This window comes from Schistocerca gregaria, chromosome 3 (genome assembly GCF_023897955.1).
Source record: "Schistocerca gregaria isolate iqSchGreg1 chromosome 3, iqSchGreg1.2, whole genome shotgun sequence".
NCBI classification, from domain to species: Eukaryota; Metazoa; Arthropoda; class Insecta; order Orthoptera; family Acrididae; genus Schistocerca; species Schistocerca gregaria.
The window spans coordinates 381,320,984-381,338,970 of NC_064922.1; the positions used below are offsets into that span (position 1 = coordinate 381,320,984).

The following is a 17,987-nucleotide window of genomic DNA, read 5'->3' on the forward strand; positions in this document are numbered from 1 at the left end:
TGTCCCCACTTACCTTTATTGCTGTTCATCTTAGTTTCACTTCTACATAAGTCTACACTCCAGACAAAGACTTTCAAAAATAAGACTTCCTAACACCCCAATTTCTGTTCCATGGGGACAAGATGGGTCTTCCTTGCTGTTACCAGTCCGCATTTTATATCCTATTTACTGCGGCCATTGTCAGTTATTACAAACAAAACAACAAAGTGGCTACTTGGTTCAAATTGCTCTGAGCACTATTGGACTCAACTGCTGTGGTCATCAGTCCCCTAGAACTTAGAACTACTTAAACCTATCTAACCTAAGGACATCACACACATCCATGCCCGAGGCAGGATTCGAACCTGCGACCGTAGCAGTCGCACGGTTCCGGACTGCGCGCCTAGAACCGCGAGACCACCGCGGCCGGCAAAGTGGCTACTTATTGTCTATTATTTCCTAATGTAATTGCCCAGCGTCACTGGATTTAATTTCGCTACACTTCATTGTTTTGTTTTTACCTTCACTTGCGCTCATCTTCTAAACTCTCTTAAAGACATTCATTTCATACTATTGACCTTCTTTGCGCTCTCTGACAGAACTGAAGTCCTGTTCTTGAAGTTCAGCTTGGAAGAGGTGTGACGCTGTGACGGTACAATTTAATAGCTGAAAATCATGACTGTCATGTCCTTCTGAGAGTTTCCGGTACGGAAGACTTTATGTTGATGGCTGCCATTAAACTAAAATACATGGTAGCATGTGGCTGATATTTAGCAACTTGAATCAGTAGATTAATTAAAACTAAGCAACAGTTCCACTAGTTCCACTATAATGATTAACACGTAATTAAACGTACATGAAACGATCCGGTTCACTTGCAGCAGAATGGTGAAGAAACAATAATCATTTGGAAGATACACCTTGACTCATTTACTCGATGTAACGCTATATCGTCATACGTCAGAGACATCTTAATGTCTGCTATTCTCCATCGCCCATTGTTAGTAACAATTTGTTGTTCCGACACTTTGTCTAGATCGGCTACGTACGTCGCAGATTTTTGTGTTTGTCTCTCTGAATTACATCAAGCGTCAGCGAGGCAGCGTCGTGATGCAGACACACAAACGTGTGATTTGGTCTTGTAATCATATGAGCAGCATGCATGAAAGGTGAAACAGAGTTCATCTAAACAAATACTCCAACTTGAGTGACGCCTCCGCATGAATGATGATTGATCTACTGATAAAAATGTTTAGTAGAAACACATTACATGTTGCTACCGCCATTCGCTAGCAGGATATGAAATTTAGTTGCATTCAGGTCTTATTCCTGTTACGAAGAGTAATGCCATTACTTCAGCAAATTGGCAAATGAAATAATAATAATAATAATAATAATAATAATAATAATAATAATAATAATATTAACTACAGGAGTCATACCGCACTATATCCACCAGTACATCAATGCAATACAGCTACATCCAAACTTATATATACAACTACAGAAATCCGTAATTATTGATACATGTTCAATTACCCGAAAGTTCCTAAATGCAATATAACATATACCGTACAGTTAAAAGGAAGTCACGCTTGATCAAGGTCCGCGTCACTTTCTACTTCTGACCAGACATAATGTCTGAGATAAGAAAGAAATAATAATAATAATAATAATTTTTGTTATTGTAATTATGAAATGAGTCCGTCACCCACAGCTGCATCATAGTGCTTTTTGCAAGCATTTTAATTTGCTACCGCAATCGCCGCATGTATACTTCTTCCATTAATTTGGATCAAACTGAAGCAACTATCTGATTCTAATATTTTCGGTGTAATGTGACTAACGAGAAAGACAAAATTAATGACCGACATTTACCAGAAGATATGCGGCCCTAGTGCAAGAGCGCTCAAACGGTGAAACTAGAAAAAAATCAAATAAGATTTTAAAGCTAAGGAAGAAAGGCCAGGCCGCAAGCAAATCCAAAGATTGGAACTAAATTATATTACAACAAATAAGCCTTCGGTCTCAAATATTTTTGACTTATTATTTGTGACCTAGGGCTAATTTGTTCTAATGTAATTCTGACACGGGTACTGAACCTTAGCAGCTATGTTCAAAGTTTTACTATTTTTTATTGGAACTTAAGTTCGTCAGAGCGGTAAGAAGATGTGGTAGAATAAGTGGAACCGGAAAAGGGTACTCAAGAAAAGAAGTCGTAGCATATGCAAGGGTAAGCGGGTGAAGGGCAGGAGGTTGTCCCCTTCTAGAATCTGGGATACAGAATTCTCACAAAGGCTGTTCATAGGAAACTATGCCTATTCTTTGGCTCGTCGGTGGCTTTGGCGTTATCCTTCATTGAAGATGGCCCTGAAGATTAACAGAACAATAATCAACAAAAATTTATCAAGTTATGACAGCTATGCCCCCTGCGGACAGACAGGGAAGAATTAGACTTTTACCAAAAATAGAAAAATATATAGAAAAACGTTTATGTAGAAAATGTTCTTCAAATGCGGGAGACAAGGACTCAAAAACAAATACCTCCATTACAGCCTTCAGGGATATGATTTGTGGGAACACCGATGATAAAGCATTGAAATAGTCACAAAATGAAACAGAGTAAATCTGGAAAATGTTCAGAAGACGAAATGTGCTGTCACTAATGTGCTAAACTGTTTTATTGTATAATGACATCCTTTACTATATTGAATTATACCTAACTTGCGTTAATTCTAAGTTGTTTTATTTGTAATGCGTGGAACGTTTAAAGACCGTCAAACGATGAGACGCATGGGTGGGTTGCCACGTAAGCACCAAACACTGATTCGAGTAGGAATTAATCAGCAATCAATCAGGCGATAAAACTAAGGACCGATTTGTAATGAACAACCGACCGATGTGTCCATAATTGCTCTCTCAATTTTATTTCGAGTTATTTGAAAATGCAGTCCGATTCAAATCATTAACGAAGTTTTCGAGAGAAAAGAAACTTCGTGATAATGATTTCCAACGTACTGGGGAACGGAAACCAGGAAACAGATTTTGACTGCGGTCGTTTTGAGAGGAGTTGATAATTTACTGAAAAAAAGCGACAACAGTTTGAAACTACTCGAGTTTCAAAAAGTCGTTTTTTTCCTTGTGTAGACGTAGAAATACAGTGAAAATCGTCTTGCTCAGGGTTGGGACTCCGCCAATATAGGAAACTTAAGTGGGGGAAAGGACGTGTTCAGTTACTATGTCTCAGCAGGCAGACTCCACTCCCTTGTCCTCACCATAGATAGCGATGGCTCCATTTTTTGAAGCCGGAAGACTACCAGTGTGTGTCGCTAGCCAGACCATAAAAGGTCTGTGTCGTTAGAGTTCACTCGCCGTTTCGTTTGCTCAGCGAGTGCGAGTATCTTGCATTGCGACTGCAAAACGAGGGCGCCAGCCATCTGATAAGAATGAGGGAAATCTCCTCGTATGTAATCTTAATCTGCTTCTCGTGGTTCAGTATTCTTTCCGACTTGATTTTAGTTCTGTGTATCTAACCTTGGTTTCAGTACATGTTCTTTGTATGGTTAATCATCGTGTAACGTCAATGTCGGCCGCCCTCGGTTGAATATTGTGTTTTGCACAGTTCTACTTTGAGTATACGTGAATATTTCTTACTCCTTATTTGTTACTTATTAGTCTTGTGATACCATTCCACCTCTCTCAGTATCCAAACAAATCAGGAATCACTACCCTTACACCGTTGGATACGCGACAGCAAAGCACTTAAAAAACCCAGCCTCTTGTTAATATTTACCGCGCCTGCAAACTGGGGCAAACTCCTCCAATTTCTGCCGTCTGTGATTGCAAGACCTGTGGAAGACAACTTGGTGAGGTTGCGCGTATTGTATACTACGCCAGCCTCCTATGTTTTTACATTGCGTCATTTGATGAGTACTTAGACTGTAATCCAAATACATCCGTCAGTTTTATAGACCCTTAGACAAAAAAAAAAAAAAAAAAAAAAAAAACAGACGCACCACGAACGAATTATCCGAATGGGGCGGAAATCGATAGGTGTGATGTACATGTACAGACAAACGAATTATTACAATTTCGGCAAAATTTGATGATTTATTCAAGAGAAAGGGCTTCACAAATTAAGTTGATAAAGCGTTGGTCCACCTGTGACCCTTACGCAAACAGTTATTCGGCTTTGCATTGACTGATACAGTTGTTGAATGTCGTCCTGGAGGATGTCTTGCCAAATTCTGTCCTATTGGCGCGATAGATTGTCAAAATCCCGAGGTACGTCGACGATACTCTACGCCCCGTTTTGTTGCCCATTGTGGCAGGCCATCCTGAGCTTCCATTTCAGCAAGAAAATGCCCACCTTCTCACGGCAAGAGTTTCTACTGCTTCGGTTCGTGCTCGCCAAGCCCTACCTTGGTCACCACGATCGCTGGATCTCTCCCCAGTTGAGAACGTTTGGAGCATTATGGGTAGCCCTCCCCAACCAGCTAGGGTATTTCCACGATCCATCGCGTCAGCTAGACAGAATTTGGCACGATATCCCTCAGGAGGACATCCAACAATTATGTCAATGCCAAGGCAAATAACTGGTTACATAAGGGTCAGAGGTGGACCGATGTGTTACAGACTTACTCTGTTTGTGAAGCTGTTTATATTGAATATGTTCAAATGTGTGTGAAATCTTATGGGACTTAACTGCTAAGTCATCAGTCCCTAAACTTACGCCGGCCGCGGTGGTCTCGCGGTTCTAGGCGCGCAGTCCGGAACCGTGCGACTGCTACGGTCGCAGGTTCGAATCCTGCCTCGGGCATGGATGTGTGTGATGTTCTTAGGTTAGTTAGGTTTAATTAGTTCTAAGTTCTAGGCGACTGATGACCTCAGAAGTTGAGTCGCATAGTGCTCAGAGCCATTTGAACCATTTGAATCTAAACTTACACACTACTTAAACTAAAGGAGAAACTCACACACACCCATGCCCGAGGGAGGACTCGAACCTCCGCCGGGACCAGCCGCACAGTCCATGATATATTGAATAAGTCATCTATTTTTTTCTGAAATTGTAATCATTTGTTTGTTGCATCTATCCATTTCCGTCCAATTTGGATAATTCCTTCGTTGTTCATGATTCGGAAATGGCTTCACAATCGAAACCGCTCAGTCAACATTCAAAATAAAAGGATGTTTCAATTCATACAGAGGCAGCACGTTTGACGGAGCGTCTTAACAGTGTTTCAGATAGCTACGGACCCTGTTGGAACTAAAATGCTGATGAACTGTTTGTCAAGAAATAGACGTAGCCTTTCGTCCTTTCTTTCAGGAGTGTTAGTCTCGCTATGTAGGAGAGCTTCTGTACAGTTGGGGAAGTAGGAAAAGAGGGGAGCGGGGAGTGGAGATATTAGCAGGAAATAAATCTGTGACGGCAGATCGTGAATCATGCCTTGGCAGCTCAGCCAGTTAGAGCATTGTTTGCTAAAGATAAATCTCCGGGTTCAAATCCTGACCCGACACTCCTATTTAATGTGCCAGTCTACTCCATCTTCAGTTGTAAAACAAGTAAATGACAGCCAGTGATATTCCTGTCTCCTCACTTTCTTAGTGCTGTTTCGAGATGACTAGTGGGGAGCTATCGCGCCGCTTGTTTTCGGGTGCTTCCCGTGTCGCTGGCGGTCACCTGGAGCAGCACTTGTGCGGTGGCGCGGGAGAGCTGGTACTGGGCTGTGCCCTTGCAACACGCTGTACTGCCAGGCCGTTCAGATTACGGCGGCGGCGTCGGCAGCAGCGGATCGCCTTGACCCTGGTTACCGCAAGGTCAGGCTCGGGCTATAGTTGCAGCAGGCTCTGTGCTGTTGGCGCCTATAAGTTCCGCAGTCGCCTTGGCACAGGGCGCCAGCTGCAGCGCCACGCTTCCTCGTGCTCGCGGGTGCACAAGGGATACGTCCTGTTTGTGTTATTTACAACAAAGACACTCGTGAGGATCACAGGAGGCAATATGGATGGCGTGTTCCTTCACTTCCGGAAGGCTAAGCGAGTAAAAAGCGAGCCTGCGGAAATGGGACCAGCTGTGTAATTAGATTCTGGATTCCTAGCAAACCTGGAGCGATTACTCTTAACGCGACTAAATCATCGGATGGAAGAGTAACTTCCCGAGTACTCCAAGGGATTGTTGCAGGACCGCTACAGTCCGCAAGCTCAGCAGACAAAATATTTGCCCTCCCAATAAAACAGCGCACCGGTCGGTTTGGAGCGCTGTAGATGGTGTGGAACTGCTGCCAGGCGGTCATGTGACACTCCACATCTCAGTTAACTCATGGCGGTGAAGTGTGTTTGCCAGTCGGTTACATGGAACTAGGGCAATAAGATGGGCCACGGGGAGACGTCACAGAATGACAAAAAGGAGCTATCGAGTTTGGGCGTGCCAGCGACCGCACTGCCTGTGAAGTTGCCCAATTTGTTGGTGTGTAAACGCGGACTGTCTTACATTTCTACAGGGAATGGTGTACCATTCACATCCTTGAACACAGTGTAAGAACCGTAGTCTTAAAAATGTACTATTTGACAGGGACGAAAGGCGGATGTCACTCCTTCCTAATGGTAGTGGGCTCCAAACACGACAGAGAATGTCGCTTTTAGCGAATACTGGTACATTTCAACCAGTTTCCGAGCGGACATAGCGAAGGTATGTGCATGTAATGGACATTTGAAATTTGGTGCATAGTAACTCGCAAAGCGCCATTGGCCCATTGAAGACCCAGAGCTTTGTGTGCCACATGCACACACGCACACACGCACACAGTAGGCGAATAGAGGCGCGTAGAGTGGCGCGATGAGTTGCTGGTTCGCCTCTTTTAATGTGGTCCGCGCGGGATTGGCCGAGCGGTCTAGGGCGCTGCAGTCATAGACTGTGCGGCTGGTCCCGGCGGAGGTTCGAGTCCTCCCTCGGGCATGGGTGTGTGTGCTCGTCCTTAGGATAATTTAGAGAAAGTAGTGTGTAAGCTTAGGGACTGATGACCTTAGCAGTTGAGTACCATAAGATTTCACATACATTTGGACATTTTTTAATGTGGTTAAATGTCGTGTGGCTAGGGCTTCCCATCGGCTAGACTGTTCGCCGGGTGCAAGTCTTTCGACTTGACGCCACTACGGCGACTTGCGCGTCGATGGGAATGAGATGATGATGATTAGGACAACACGACACCCAGTCGCTGAGCGGAGAAAATCTCCGACCCAGCCGGGAATCGAACCCGGGCCCTTAGCATTGACATTCTGTCGCGCAGACCACTTTTTTCTATTCGGGAGGACGACGGTTCAATCCCGCGTCCGGGCATCCTGATTTAGGTTTTCCGTAATTTCCCTAAATCACTCCTGGCAAATGCCGGGATGGTTCCTCTGAAAGGGCACGGCCGACTTCCTTCCCTAATCCGATGAAACCGATGACCACGCTGTCTAGTCTCCTTCCCCCAACCAACCACTTTTTTCTTTTTTAAATCTCATTTTGTTCGTTTTTGTTCGTTGAGTCAGATCGGGGCGGACGTCGTAAGACACCCTTTTAAGTTCGTTTTTGATCTATTAACTCCTTTTTATTATTATTACAGAGGGTAGCTAACCCTCTGACCGAACACGCTGAGCTACCGTGCCGGCACCACTCAGCTACCGGGGGGCGGACTTTTAATGTGGTGCAAGGAGTCTAGTGCACCAGGCCCAATGGCGCATTTGACGCGCAATGTGTGCGTGGAGGGTGTAATCGTGTCGGACGTATTTCTCTGAGGTTTTTCTTTCCATGTCTCTGTCCCATTCGTTCAGGTTATCGTTAACATGAACATTCTCGGTGACTTTGATGCCCTAAATTTTTTTAACGCTGAGTATGCTGTGAACACTCTTACGTTACAACACTTGAATTCACAGAGCTGCTCATTTACATCATTGGTTTGACGAACTGTATGGCAAACTATGCCACATCGACTCACCTGCCAAATCACCCTATCTTACTCCCCTGAGTTTATTTGGAACAACGGGTCAAACGTAAAAATCATCATGTCCGGCAGTTTCATACCTCTGGACGATTTGATCATCAACGAGTAGCTTCATTGGTATATGTGACGAAAGTTGCGGACTCTCTTCCTCGGCGAATTGAGGCCATTATTAAGACAATATAGTCTGTGTTGCACAGCATTAACGTGATTTTTCCCATCGTACCTACTATACGTAAATGGCGTAATAGGTAACTTGGAAAGCGTGTTACTGTTCGCTTGTGATGAGTCTCTAACGACTGACAAGGAACCCCTTGAGTATGAGGTCGCAAGTTCAATCTTTAGTAAGGCTCATTTGAAAGTGTTGTGTTCACGAGTATGCCAGGAAAAATATTAGCCGCTAATGACTCACCTTGTTTATCGCGAGTCCGCAGCTCGTGGTCGCGCGGTAGCGTTCTCGCTTCCCACGCCCGGGTTCCCGGGTTCGATTCCCGGCGGGGTCAGGGATTTTCTCTGCCTCGTGATGACTGGGTGTTGTGTGATGACCTTAGGTTAGTTAGGTTTAAGTAGTTCTAAGTTCTAGGGGACTGATGACCATAGATGTGAAGTCCTATAGTGCTCAGAGCCATTTTGTGTATCACGGAGGCGACAGAAAATATCCGGCAGGTGCAGAGTTAAACTTCCTATGTGCTGTAGGTATTATACTTCACAAAACATCGTCGACATTCAAGAAATGCTCAAGAGCAAGACCGGCGTAATTTCGTCATCCCTTCCGCAAATAAAATAAGAGTGAAAATGCTTCTGATACGCGATGTACCTACCTCCAAAAAACGTAGAATAGCTGGCGAAATGCCAATACAAATGAGGTTACTCACGTTGCAAAACTATTAAGTCCTCGAGAACGATTCGTATTACCTATGCCATCGTGAAAAAACATATAATTTGAGGAATTCCAGCCACAGGCCGACGCTGTAAACGTTAGTGATCACTGCACTCTTCTATTACGTAAATCCCGAAAGTGTCTGAAAACAATGTTGTTCTGCTTAAAGAAATTATCGTGAGTTCTGTATGTCGGTAGATAAAAAAAATTCCTCTCTTTCGTTAACCCAAATTACTTAGGCTCCCACACTGACAAAGGAACTCCCGAACTAGGATATAATTCTTTGCCGGCTCCGCATCGACCACCCTTGGATGACCCATGAATATTAAAGGATCCACTCTACTTCATTACAGTTTCCGCGGCCCTTAGTGTCGCTCAGTTTAATGGAGTGTCGCACATTTACCGCAACAAGTAACCTTGAAGCTGGCAAACTCAGTTTTAGCCAATGACACCCAAGCAATGAACCTAATTTTACTTTTTATCCGGTCACGCGGCTATCTGAAGGTCAGGAAATTTGGTCTTGTCGACCTCCAGAGTGGGTGTTCGGTCACCTCCCGCCGCTTTATCAGCTCTCTGGGTCCTCCGCCTACGCATAGCCAGAGTCGGCTCGAGATTATTTTCCGCTCATACATTTGTTGCCGTTTCTTAGGGCTCTTGGTAAGACCTTTAAAAATTTAAATCTAGTAAGCGTGAAAATGGCACTTCCTGTGTACACACTGGACTCAAATTCTGGAGGACGACGGTTCAGTCCCGCGTCCAGCCATCCTGATTTAGATTTTCCGTGATTTACTTAAATCGCTCCAGGCAAATGCCGGGATGGTGCCTTTCAAAAGGCACGGCCGACTTCCTTCCCCATCCTTCCCTAATCCGATGAGACCGATGACCTCGCTGTCTGGTGTCCTCCTCCAAAACAACAACCCAATCCTCTGTAAATATTTCACACTAGGGCCGCTTGTGTCGCTTGAACCTTGAACTGTCCTTTTTCATGGCTGTTAGGCTGTCCTGTCCTCCCAACCTGTTAATTCATTTGTACTTGACCTGACGATTTTTCTGGTCTTTAGCAGTGACAGGAGCGAAGGAAGAGGGAAAGAGGGCTGTGTGCCGTTGAGACGCGGAAAGAGTGCCTCTCTTCGTATGACGATCCCCAGAGGACGTTAGACTGTTCACGGCCTGTGTAGTTCTCCCCACACACATACTGTGATATTTTACTCCCTTTATAGATGTTTGTATCTTTCCCTTTTCCCTCTTATTTTTCCCGTTCAAGATGAACATACTAATGGTAATTTGGCTCTCTGTTTCATTCTTTCATGAATAATTGCATTGGTTTAATACTCACAGGACGAAGTGATCAAGGACCCAATAATTTGGCCTATGGAACGTGTCAATCTAATCGAATCTTTTTGAATTGCACTTCCACATGTCAGGATTCCTCAAATAAATCAGAGGCTAATTTCGGATTGCTCGTGGCCAGGTGAATGTAGTCGTTTCAGCTGAAATCGGGTTTGGTAGCAAAATACTAGGGGAACTACAAAGTTTTTCGTCCTAGGAGAGAGTAAGAAGTTTCTGGATGTATGTCAGGAGAATGCGGGATGTAAGGCAAAATAAGTCATCACATTGTCACATGATGGTGGGTCTTCTTTCGGCGATGGTGAATCCACACGTTTCCACTACTAGCTTTGCTCCTTTGTGTCGTGGTTGCACTGAGCCACCCAGCAGCCGCTCATGGTGATTAGGCGGCCAAGACTCTCATTTGGATGGACTGACAAAGCTGTGTGATTTCCGCTGCTACTTCGGTTCAGGGGACTTTTTGAATTATGAGTAGGCGCGGAAACCAGCGGGCTTGCAACCTTTGCCATTTTTTAAAATGTCGTGCAAGATATTGAAAACTACTCAAGGGCTAGTTTTTACTTTTCCCCTTAACGCCTCGATTGTGACACGCCGGTTTTCGTGCACCAGAAATTCCCCGTTCTTCACAGGGAGAAGACATGACAACATCTTTCTTTGTCATTCAGATTTGTTTGAAGCCCGTACTGGAAGCGCCTGCGCCACGTAATTACTGCGTCATAGAGTATGTTTCACAATGTCTTGACAATTTCAAATTTGAATAAGACACAAACTAATCGCGAAACATTTGCCTAAGGTACAATCCACTCAGGTTTGATTATGAAGTTCTAAATAGGACAAATGACTGCATTTCGTGGCGACATTATACTCGACGCGTTTCACCCATTTTTTGAATACACATTTCGTATCTGTTGGAGAACTTGTAGAAATTTCATCGTGAATTCGATATTTTAGCTGTTGCAAGCTTCCCCGCTGGTCGGCGGACCCTCTCGCCTTCAAATAAATCCGTTGGTAAAAGCCTGGCACGGTTAAATCAGTCAAGCGAGGCGGCCAATCGAGACAAGCGCGTTTGGAAATTATGGTATTTCCAAACGCATCACGGAGAACTTGGAAGATCTCGTTGGATGTATGGCATGTCGCACCGTCTTGTTGGAACCAAGTTCTCGTAACGAACGACGAGGGCTTGCGTGTAAACTGCTACGCACACGTTTGATGTTCTCGAGAGTTCGGATTTTTTTTCCAAGGTCCGTTTGAGTTGAATTCGATGCTCTGGAAGTTGCACGGAAGTTCCTTACCCAGTTCAGCATTCTCCCACGAGCAGGAATCTGATATAGTGGGTGAGTCTTGAAATACTTACGAAAGGAACATTGAACGCGGACGACCGATTCGCCGTAGCGAAAATAGCACCCCACCACGAACGCACGATGTTACTTCGACCAGTACGACAAGATTACAGACCTGTATGTGGGATGAAACGTAACACTCCACACTATTAATAGACGGCACCACCGTTGCCGTATATTGTTTTTGGCGAGCAATATTCTTATTTGAAATCATCAAAGGGCCGGCCGTTGTGGCCGAGCGCTTCTAGGCGCTTCAGTCTGGAACCGCGTGACCGCTACGGTCGCAGGTTCGAATCTTGCCTCGGGCATGGATGTGTGTGATGTCCTTAGGTTGGTTAGGTTTAAGTAGTTCTAAATTCTAGGGAACTGATTAGCTCAGATGTTAAGTCCCATAGTGCTCAGAGCCATTTGAACCAATACTGTCCTTCGTTCTGAGCAGTTGCTTCTAGTAACTGATGATTGCGGCGCAGGCGTCGGTGGCTGGCTTCAAAGTTCTTACACGTCTTCTGCCGGATCTCTTCCTGCGCCGACTTACGAAGAGGTGCGGAAGAATACACTTAGCTACTTTGCTCCGTTGTGGACGCGGCCGTTAGTGGTGAACTGTCTTCCTTTGTAGCGCCACCCGCCGGTCTTGCGGCAAGTGACGTAGACTCCGGAGCGAGTATGGCGCCTTCTTTTTACGTCAGTGTAACCTGAGCGTTAAGACCGCTCAAAATAACCGGTTTTTGAAATAAATGATTTTCTGTTTTTTGCTCATTATATTTCCCGTAATAAATGTAGAAATCGAACAGACTGAAAAATTTTGGCTCTCAGTTTCAGGATAAATAGGATCCAAATATTAACCCGTCAAATAAAAGAAAACTTAGTTTTTCCACCGTTCACACTGTATTTCTCGGAAAGTGATAAGTGGTGGAACACTACAAAAAATGATCAGTATTCTCCTGTGGATTCTAATTTTTGCAAAATCTCCTCAAAAATGATTTTGCAATCGCGGATCCTACCACTATATGGGCATTACTAATAATCAGTGCCAAAGTGTGAAAACTGGGGTTGGAGAACTGTTTTCCGTTTTAATTTCACCGTTTAGGGGCTACAAGTAGATAAAGGCATACTATGTTGACACGGGCAACAGATCAGCTGCTCTCTAATTTTATTGGAAACTATGAAGGAATAAAGCAATATTTCAAACCAAGAACTTCGGAAATGGATCAACCCCGATAAATATGGAGCGCCTGAACCTGTTTAGAGTAAGCATTGGTAGACGTCGTTGTTAAAATGGGGCATGGAAAGCTCACCAGAGTGCAGTTGTGGAGCACCGATTCAGAGGATGGACCACATCGTCTAAATGAGTGTCCCGGCAGATCACTACCAGGAGGCATCTTGGATCTGCACACCGCTTCTCCGACAGAAGTCACTTGGCTCTCTGATCGGGATATAACTGTTTCGGTTTAGGTATCTTGCTTACTGTATTTTTATGTCTTCGTTTTTTTACTGCATTTGTTCAGACTAGGTAAGTTTCATACCCAAATGTGTAAATTTTAAGTGTCTTTACTGAGTGTATTGTACAGTATATCTGTAACTGTTCTTTATCATTATCTTGTGTTTCATGTAATATATAGCACCTGCTTGGTGCTAGTCATTGTTGTAATGTAATGTTTTGTGCCCTAATTTTTTTGTGCTTCTCATACGAGAAATACCGTATAAGACTAGACTAATGGGGAACTGTTCCATCGAATAGGCACGTAGAACTCTTTAAAAATAATTTTGCTTGTAACGGGAAACAAACCGACACTTCACGTCTACACTGGCAGTCGCATGAAAGATGTGATGAGTAGTTTTTGTTTGGGATGACTCCAGCTACACGCTACACGATGCACGATGCAAAAACGAAATACCAAATATCTCCGGAAGCACAAGAGAAAATGCGCCTGGCGACTCATTGGAAGACTATACAGGCTGAGTCAAAAGGACTTCACAGCTTTAGAATGATACAGTAATTTATCGAGGTCACATACAGGATAGGTAGATGTCACTTTGAAGCAAACCACCTCAAGTTTCATTGACGCACTGCATCAGTACCCCATTCCGCCACCAGAAGCACCAACTCAATGCACAGTTAAAATGGCTACTGACGGTGTGTGGCGGAGGGTACCCTGAGTACCTCTATCGGTTCTCCCTTCTATTCCAGTCTCGTATTGTTTATGGAAAGAAGGATTGTCGGTATGCTTCTGTGTGGGCTCTAATCTCTCTGATTTTATCCTCGTGGTCTCTTCGCAAGATATACTTAGGAGGGAGCGATATACTGCTTGACTCTTCGGTGAAGGTATATTCTCGAAATTTAAAAAAAAAGCCCGTACCGAGCTACTGAGCGTCTCTCCTGCAGAGTCTTCCAATGGAGTTTATCTATCATCTCTGTAAAGCTTTCGCGATTACTAAATGATCCTGTAACGAAGCGCGCTGCTCTCCGTTGGATCTCTTCTATCAACCCTATCTGGTACGGATCCCACACTGCTGAGCAGTATTCAAGCAGTGGGCGAACGAGCGTACTGTAACCTACTTCCTTTGTTTTCGGATTGCATTTCCTTAGGATTCTTCCAATGAATCTGTCTGGCATCTGCTTTACCGACGATCAACTTTATATGATCATTCCATTTTAAATCACTTCTAATGCATACTCACAGATAATTTATGGAATTAACTGCTTCCAGTTCCTGACTTGCTATTTTGTAGCTAAATGATAAGGGAACTATTTTTCTATGTCTTCGCAGCACATTACACTTGCCTACATTGAGATTCAATTGCCATTCCCTGCACCATGCGTCAATTCGCTGCAGATCCTTTCAGTACAATTTTCCATTGTTGCAACCTCTCGATACACCACAGCATCATCTGCAAAAAGCCTCGGTGAACTTCCGGTGTCATCCACAAGGTCATTTATGTATAATGTCATTAGAAAGGGTCCTATGATACTCCCCTGCGGCACACGTGAAATCACTCTTACTTCGGAAGACTTCTCTCCATTGAGAATGACATGCTGCGTTCTGCTGTCTAGGAACTCTTCAATCCAAACACACAATTGGTCTGTTAGTCCATATGCTCTTATTTTGTCCGATAAACGACTGTGGAGAACTATCGAACTCCTTGCGGAACCCCTGTCTATGGCCCTCTGAGTCTCGTGGACGAATAGCGCGAGCTGGGTTTCACACGACCGTCTTTTTCGAAAGCCATGCTGATTCGTACAGAGTAGATTTCTAGTCTCCAAAAAAGTCGTTATACTCGAACATAATACGTGTTCCAAAATTCTGCAACTGATCAACCTTAGAGATATAGGTCTATAGTTCTGCACATCTGTTCGATTACCGTTCTTGAAAACGGGGATGACCTGTGCCCTTTTCCAATCCTCTGGAACACTACGCTCCTCTAGAGACCTACGGTACACCGCTGCAAGAAGGGGGGCAAGTTCCTTCGCGTACTCTGTGTAAAATCGAACTGGTATCCCGTCAGGTCCAGCGGCGTTTCCTATTTTGAGCGATTTTAATTGTTTCTCTATCCCTCTGTCGTCTATTTCGATATCTACCATTTTGTCATCTGTGCGACAATCTAGAGAAGGAACTACAGTGCAGCGTTTATCTGTGAAACAGCTTTGGAAAAAGACATGTAGTATTTCGTCCTTAAGTCTGCCATCCTCTGTTTCAGTACCATTTTGGTCACAGAGTGTCTGGACATTTTGTTTTGATCCACCTACCGCTTTGACGTAAGACCAAAATTTATTAGGATTTTTTGCCAAGTGAGTACTTAGAACTTTACTTTCGAATTCATTGAACGCCTCTCGCATACCCCTCCTCACACTACATTTCGCTTCTCACGGAAGGTCGAGTTTTACTCGATAATGGTGGGTTGGCCTTGAAGGGCCAGTCGCATGGCCACTTCTCTCCACAGACTTGACGTCACTGGAAATTTTTTCTGTGGGATTTCACTAAAGGCCTTACAAAAACAATTTAGCCAACCTGAAAAATCGAATCTACGCTGCCGTTGCACAAGTTGCACCCGATTTGCTGCCACGAGCGGGGGAAGAAATTGATTACCGGTGAGAAGATTGACATCACAAATGGTGGTGACATCGAACCAAAAGAGACTTGAAACTTTTATGTGAAACTTGAGGGTGTTTGCTACAAAATGATACATCTGCCAATTGTGTAAGTTATCTCAATAAAATTCTGCATTATTCGAAAGTTGTAACGTCCTTTTGACTCGCTCTGTATAGTCTCTCCAAAGAGTCGTCAGGCGCATTTCTCTGGTGTTTCAGGATATATTTGCTATTTCGTTTTTGCATAGTGCGTCGTGTAGCTTGTAGATGGAGTCATCCCAAAGGTATACACTACTGGCCATTAAAATTGCTACACCAAGAAGTAACGGATATTCATTGGACAAATATATTATACTAGAACTGACCTGTGATTACATTTTCAAGCAGTTTGGTTGTATAGATCCTGAGAAATCCGTACCCAGAATGACCATCTCTGGCCGTAATAAAGGCCTTCATACGCCTAGGCATTGAGTCAATCAGAGCTTGGGTGGCGTGTACAGGTACAGCTGCCCAAGCAGCTTCAACACGATACCACAGTTCATCAATGACTGGCGTATTGTGACGAGCCAGTTGCTAGGCCACCATTGACCAGACGTTTTCAATTCGTGAGAGATCTATATCTACATTCCTACTCCGCAAGCCACCCAATGGTGTGTGCTGGAGGGCACTTTACGTGCCATTCTCATTACCTCTCTTTTCTGTTCCAGTCGCGTATGGTTCGCGGGAAGAACGACTGTCTGAAAGCCTCCGTGCGCGCTCGAATCTCTCTAATTTTACATTCGTGATCTCCTCGGGAGGTATAAGTAAGGGGAAACAGTATATTCGATACCTCATCCAGAAACGCACCCTCTCGAAACCTGGCGAGCAAGCTACACCGCGATGCAGAGCGCCTCCCTTGCAGAGTCTGCCACTTGAGTTTGCTAAACATCTCCGTAACGCTATCACGGTTACCAAATAACCCTGTGACGAAACGCGCCGCTCTTCTTTGGATCTTCTCTATCTCCTCCGTCAACCCGATCTGGTACGGATCCCACACTGATGAGCAATACTCAAGTATAGATCGAACGAGTGTTTCGTAAGCCACGTCCTTTGTTGAAGGACTACATTTTCTAAGGACTCTCCCAATGAATCTCAACCTGGTACCCGCCTTACCAACAATTAATTTTATATGATCATTCCATTTCAAGTCGTTCCGCACGCATACTCCCAGATATTTAACAGAAGTAACTGCTACCAGTGTTTGTTCCGCTATTATATAATCATACAATAAAGGATCCTTCTTTCTATATATTCGCAATACATTACATTTATCTATGTTAAGGGTCAGTTGCCACTCCCTATAACAAGCGTCCATCCGCTGCAGATCGTCCTGCATTTCGCTACAATTTTCTAATGCTGCAACTTCTCTGTGTACTACAGCATCATCCGCGAAAAACCGCATGGAACTTCCGACACTATCTACTAGGTCATTTATATATATTGTGAAAAGCAATGGTCCCATAACACTCCCCTGTGGTACGCCAGAGGTTACTTTGTCTATAGACGTCACTCCATTCAAATCGTTCCGCACGCATACTCCCGTAGACGATAAACCGCAATAGCGATAGGCTACAACCCGACCTTTATCAAAGTCGGAAACTTGATGGTACGCATTTTTCCTCCTTACACGAGGCATCACAACAACGTTTCACCAGGCAACGGCGGTCACCTGCTGTTTGTGTATCAGAAATCGGTTGGAAACTATCCTCACGTCAGCACGTTGTAGGTGTCGCCAGCGGCGCCAACCATGTGTGAATGCTGAAAGTGACGGTTTGTTTGCCGTTACAAACAAAATTATTTTGAAAGAGAGATTCTACTTGTCCATTGGATGGTGCGGTCCTGCATTAGTCTTTTTGACTTGCGTATAAAATTTTCCAATTTTTAGCCCATAACCTGCTAAGGTGACGAAATGCAGGCCACGTAGCTAATCATAGACTAAAATGTGCTGTGTTGTGACGTGGTGCGGTGTTTTGTGTGGTTGCAGAGGACAGCGGCCACTGGTTCCAGTGGCGGGTGCAGGAGCTGGTGCGCAGTCTGCAGCAGGCGGGCAGCGGCCGCGGCCGCGACAGGGACAGGGAGAGGGCCCGCACGGCGCCGGCGCCCGCCGCCTCGCTGGCCGGCCGCCTGCGGCAGTTCGCGCAGCAGCAGCCGCCGCGCCTGCGCCGCCTCTTCAGCAGCGCCTCCTCCGCCTCTGCCTCGGCCCCCGCGTCTGCGCCGGGCTCGCCTCTCCGCCGCCAGGAGCGCCACGGCGCCGGCGACGCGCCGCCGCCCGATACGGCGCCGCCCGTCCTAGAGGTGAGCGCCAGCAAACCACTCGACGCCATACCAGGTTCCACCCA

General features: G+C 44.9%; 1 protein-coding gene across 6 annotated transcripts in view; it reads left to right on the forward strand.

Annotated features, from left to right (window-relative positions):
* Positions 1 to 17,987, forward strand: part of LOC126355009 (uncharacterized) — a 504,064-nt gene that overhangs the window by 202,588 nt on the left and 283,489 nt on the right. For all 6 annotated transcript variants that reach the window (XM_050005149.1, XM_050005144.1, XM_050005146.1 and 3 more), the window contains one exon: positions 17,633 to 17,943. In XM_050005149.1, the coding sequence (XP_049861106.1) occupies positions 17,633 to 17,943 (311 nt within the window). The remainder of the gene's footprint in view (positions 1 to 17,632; positions 17,944 to 17,987) is intronic.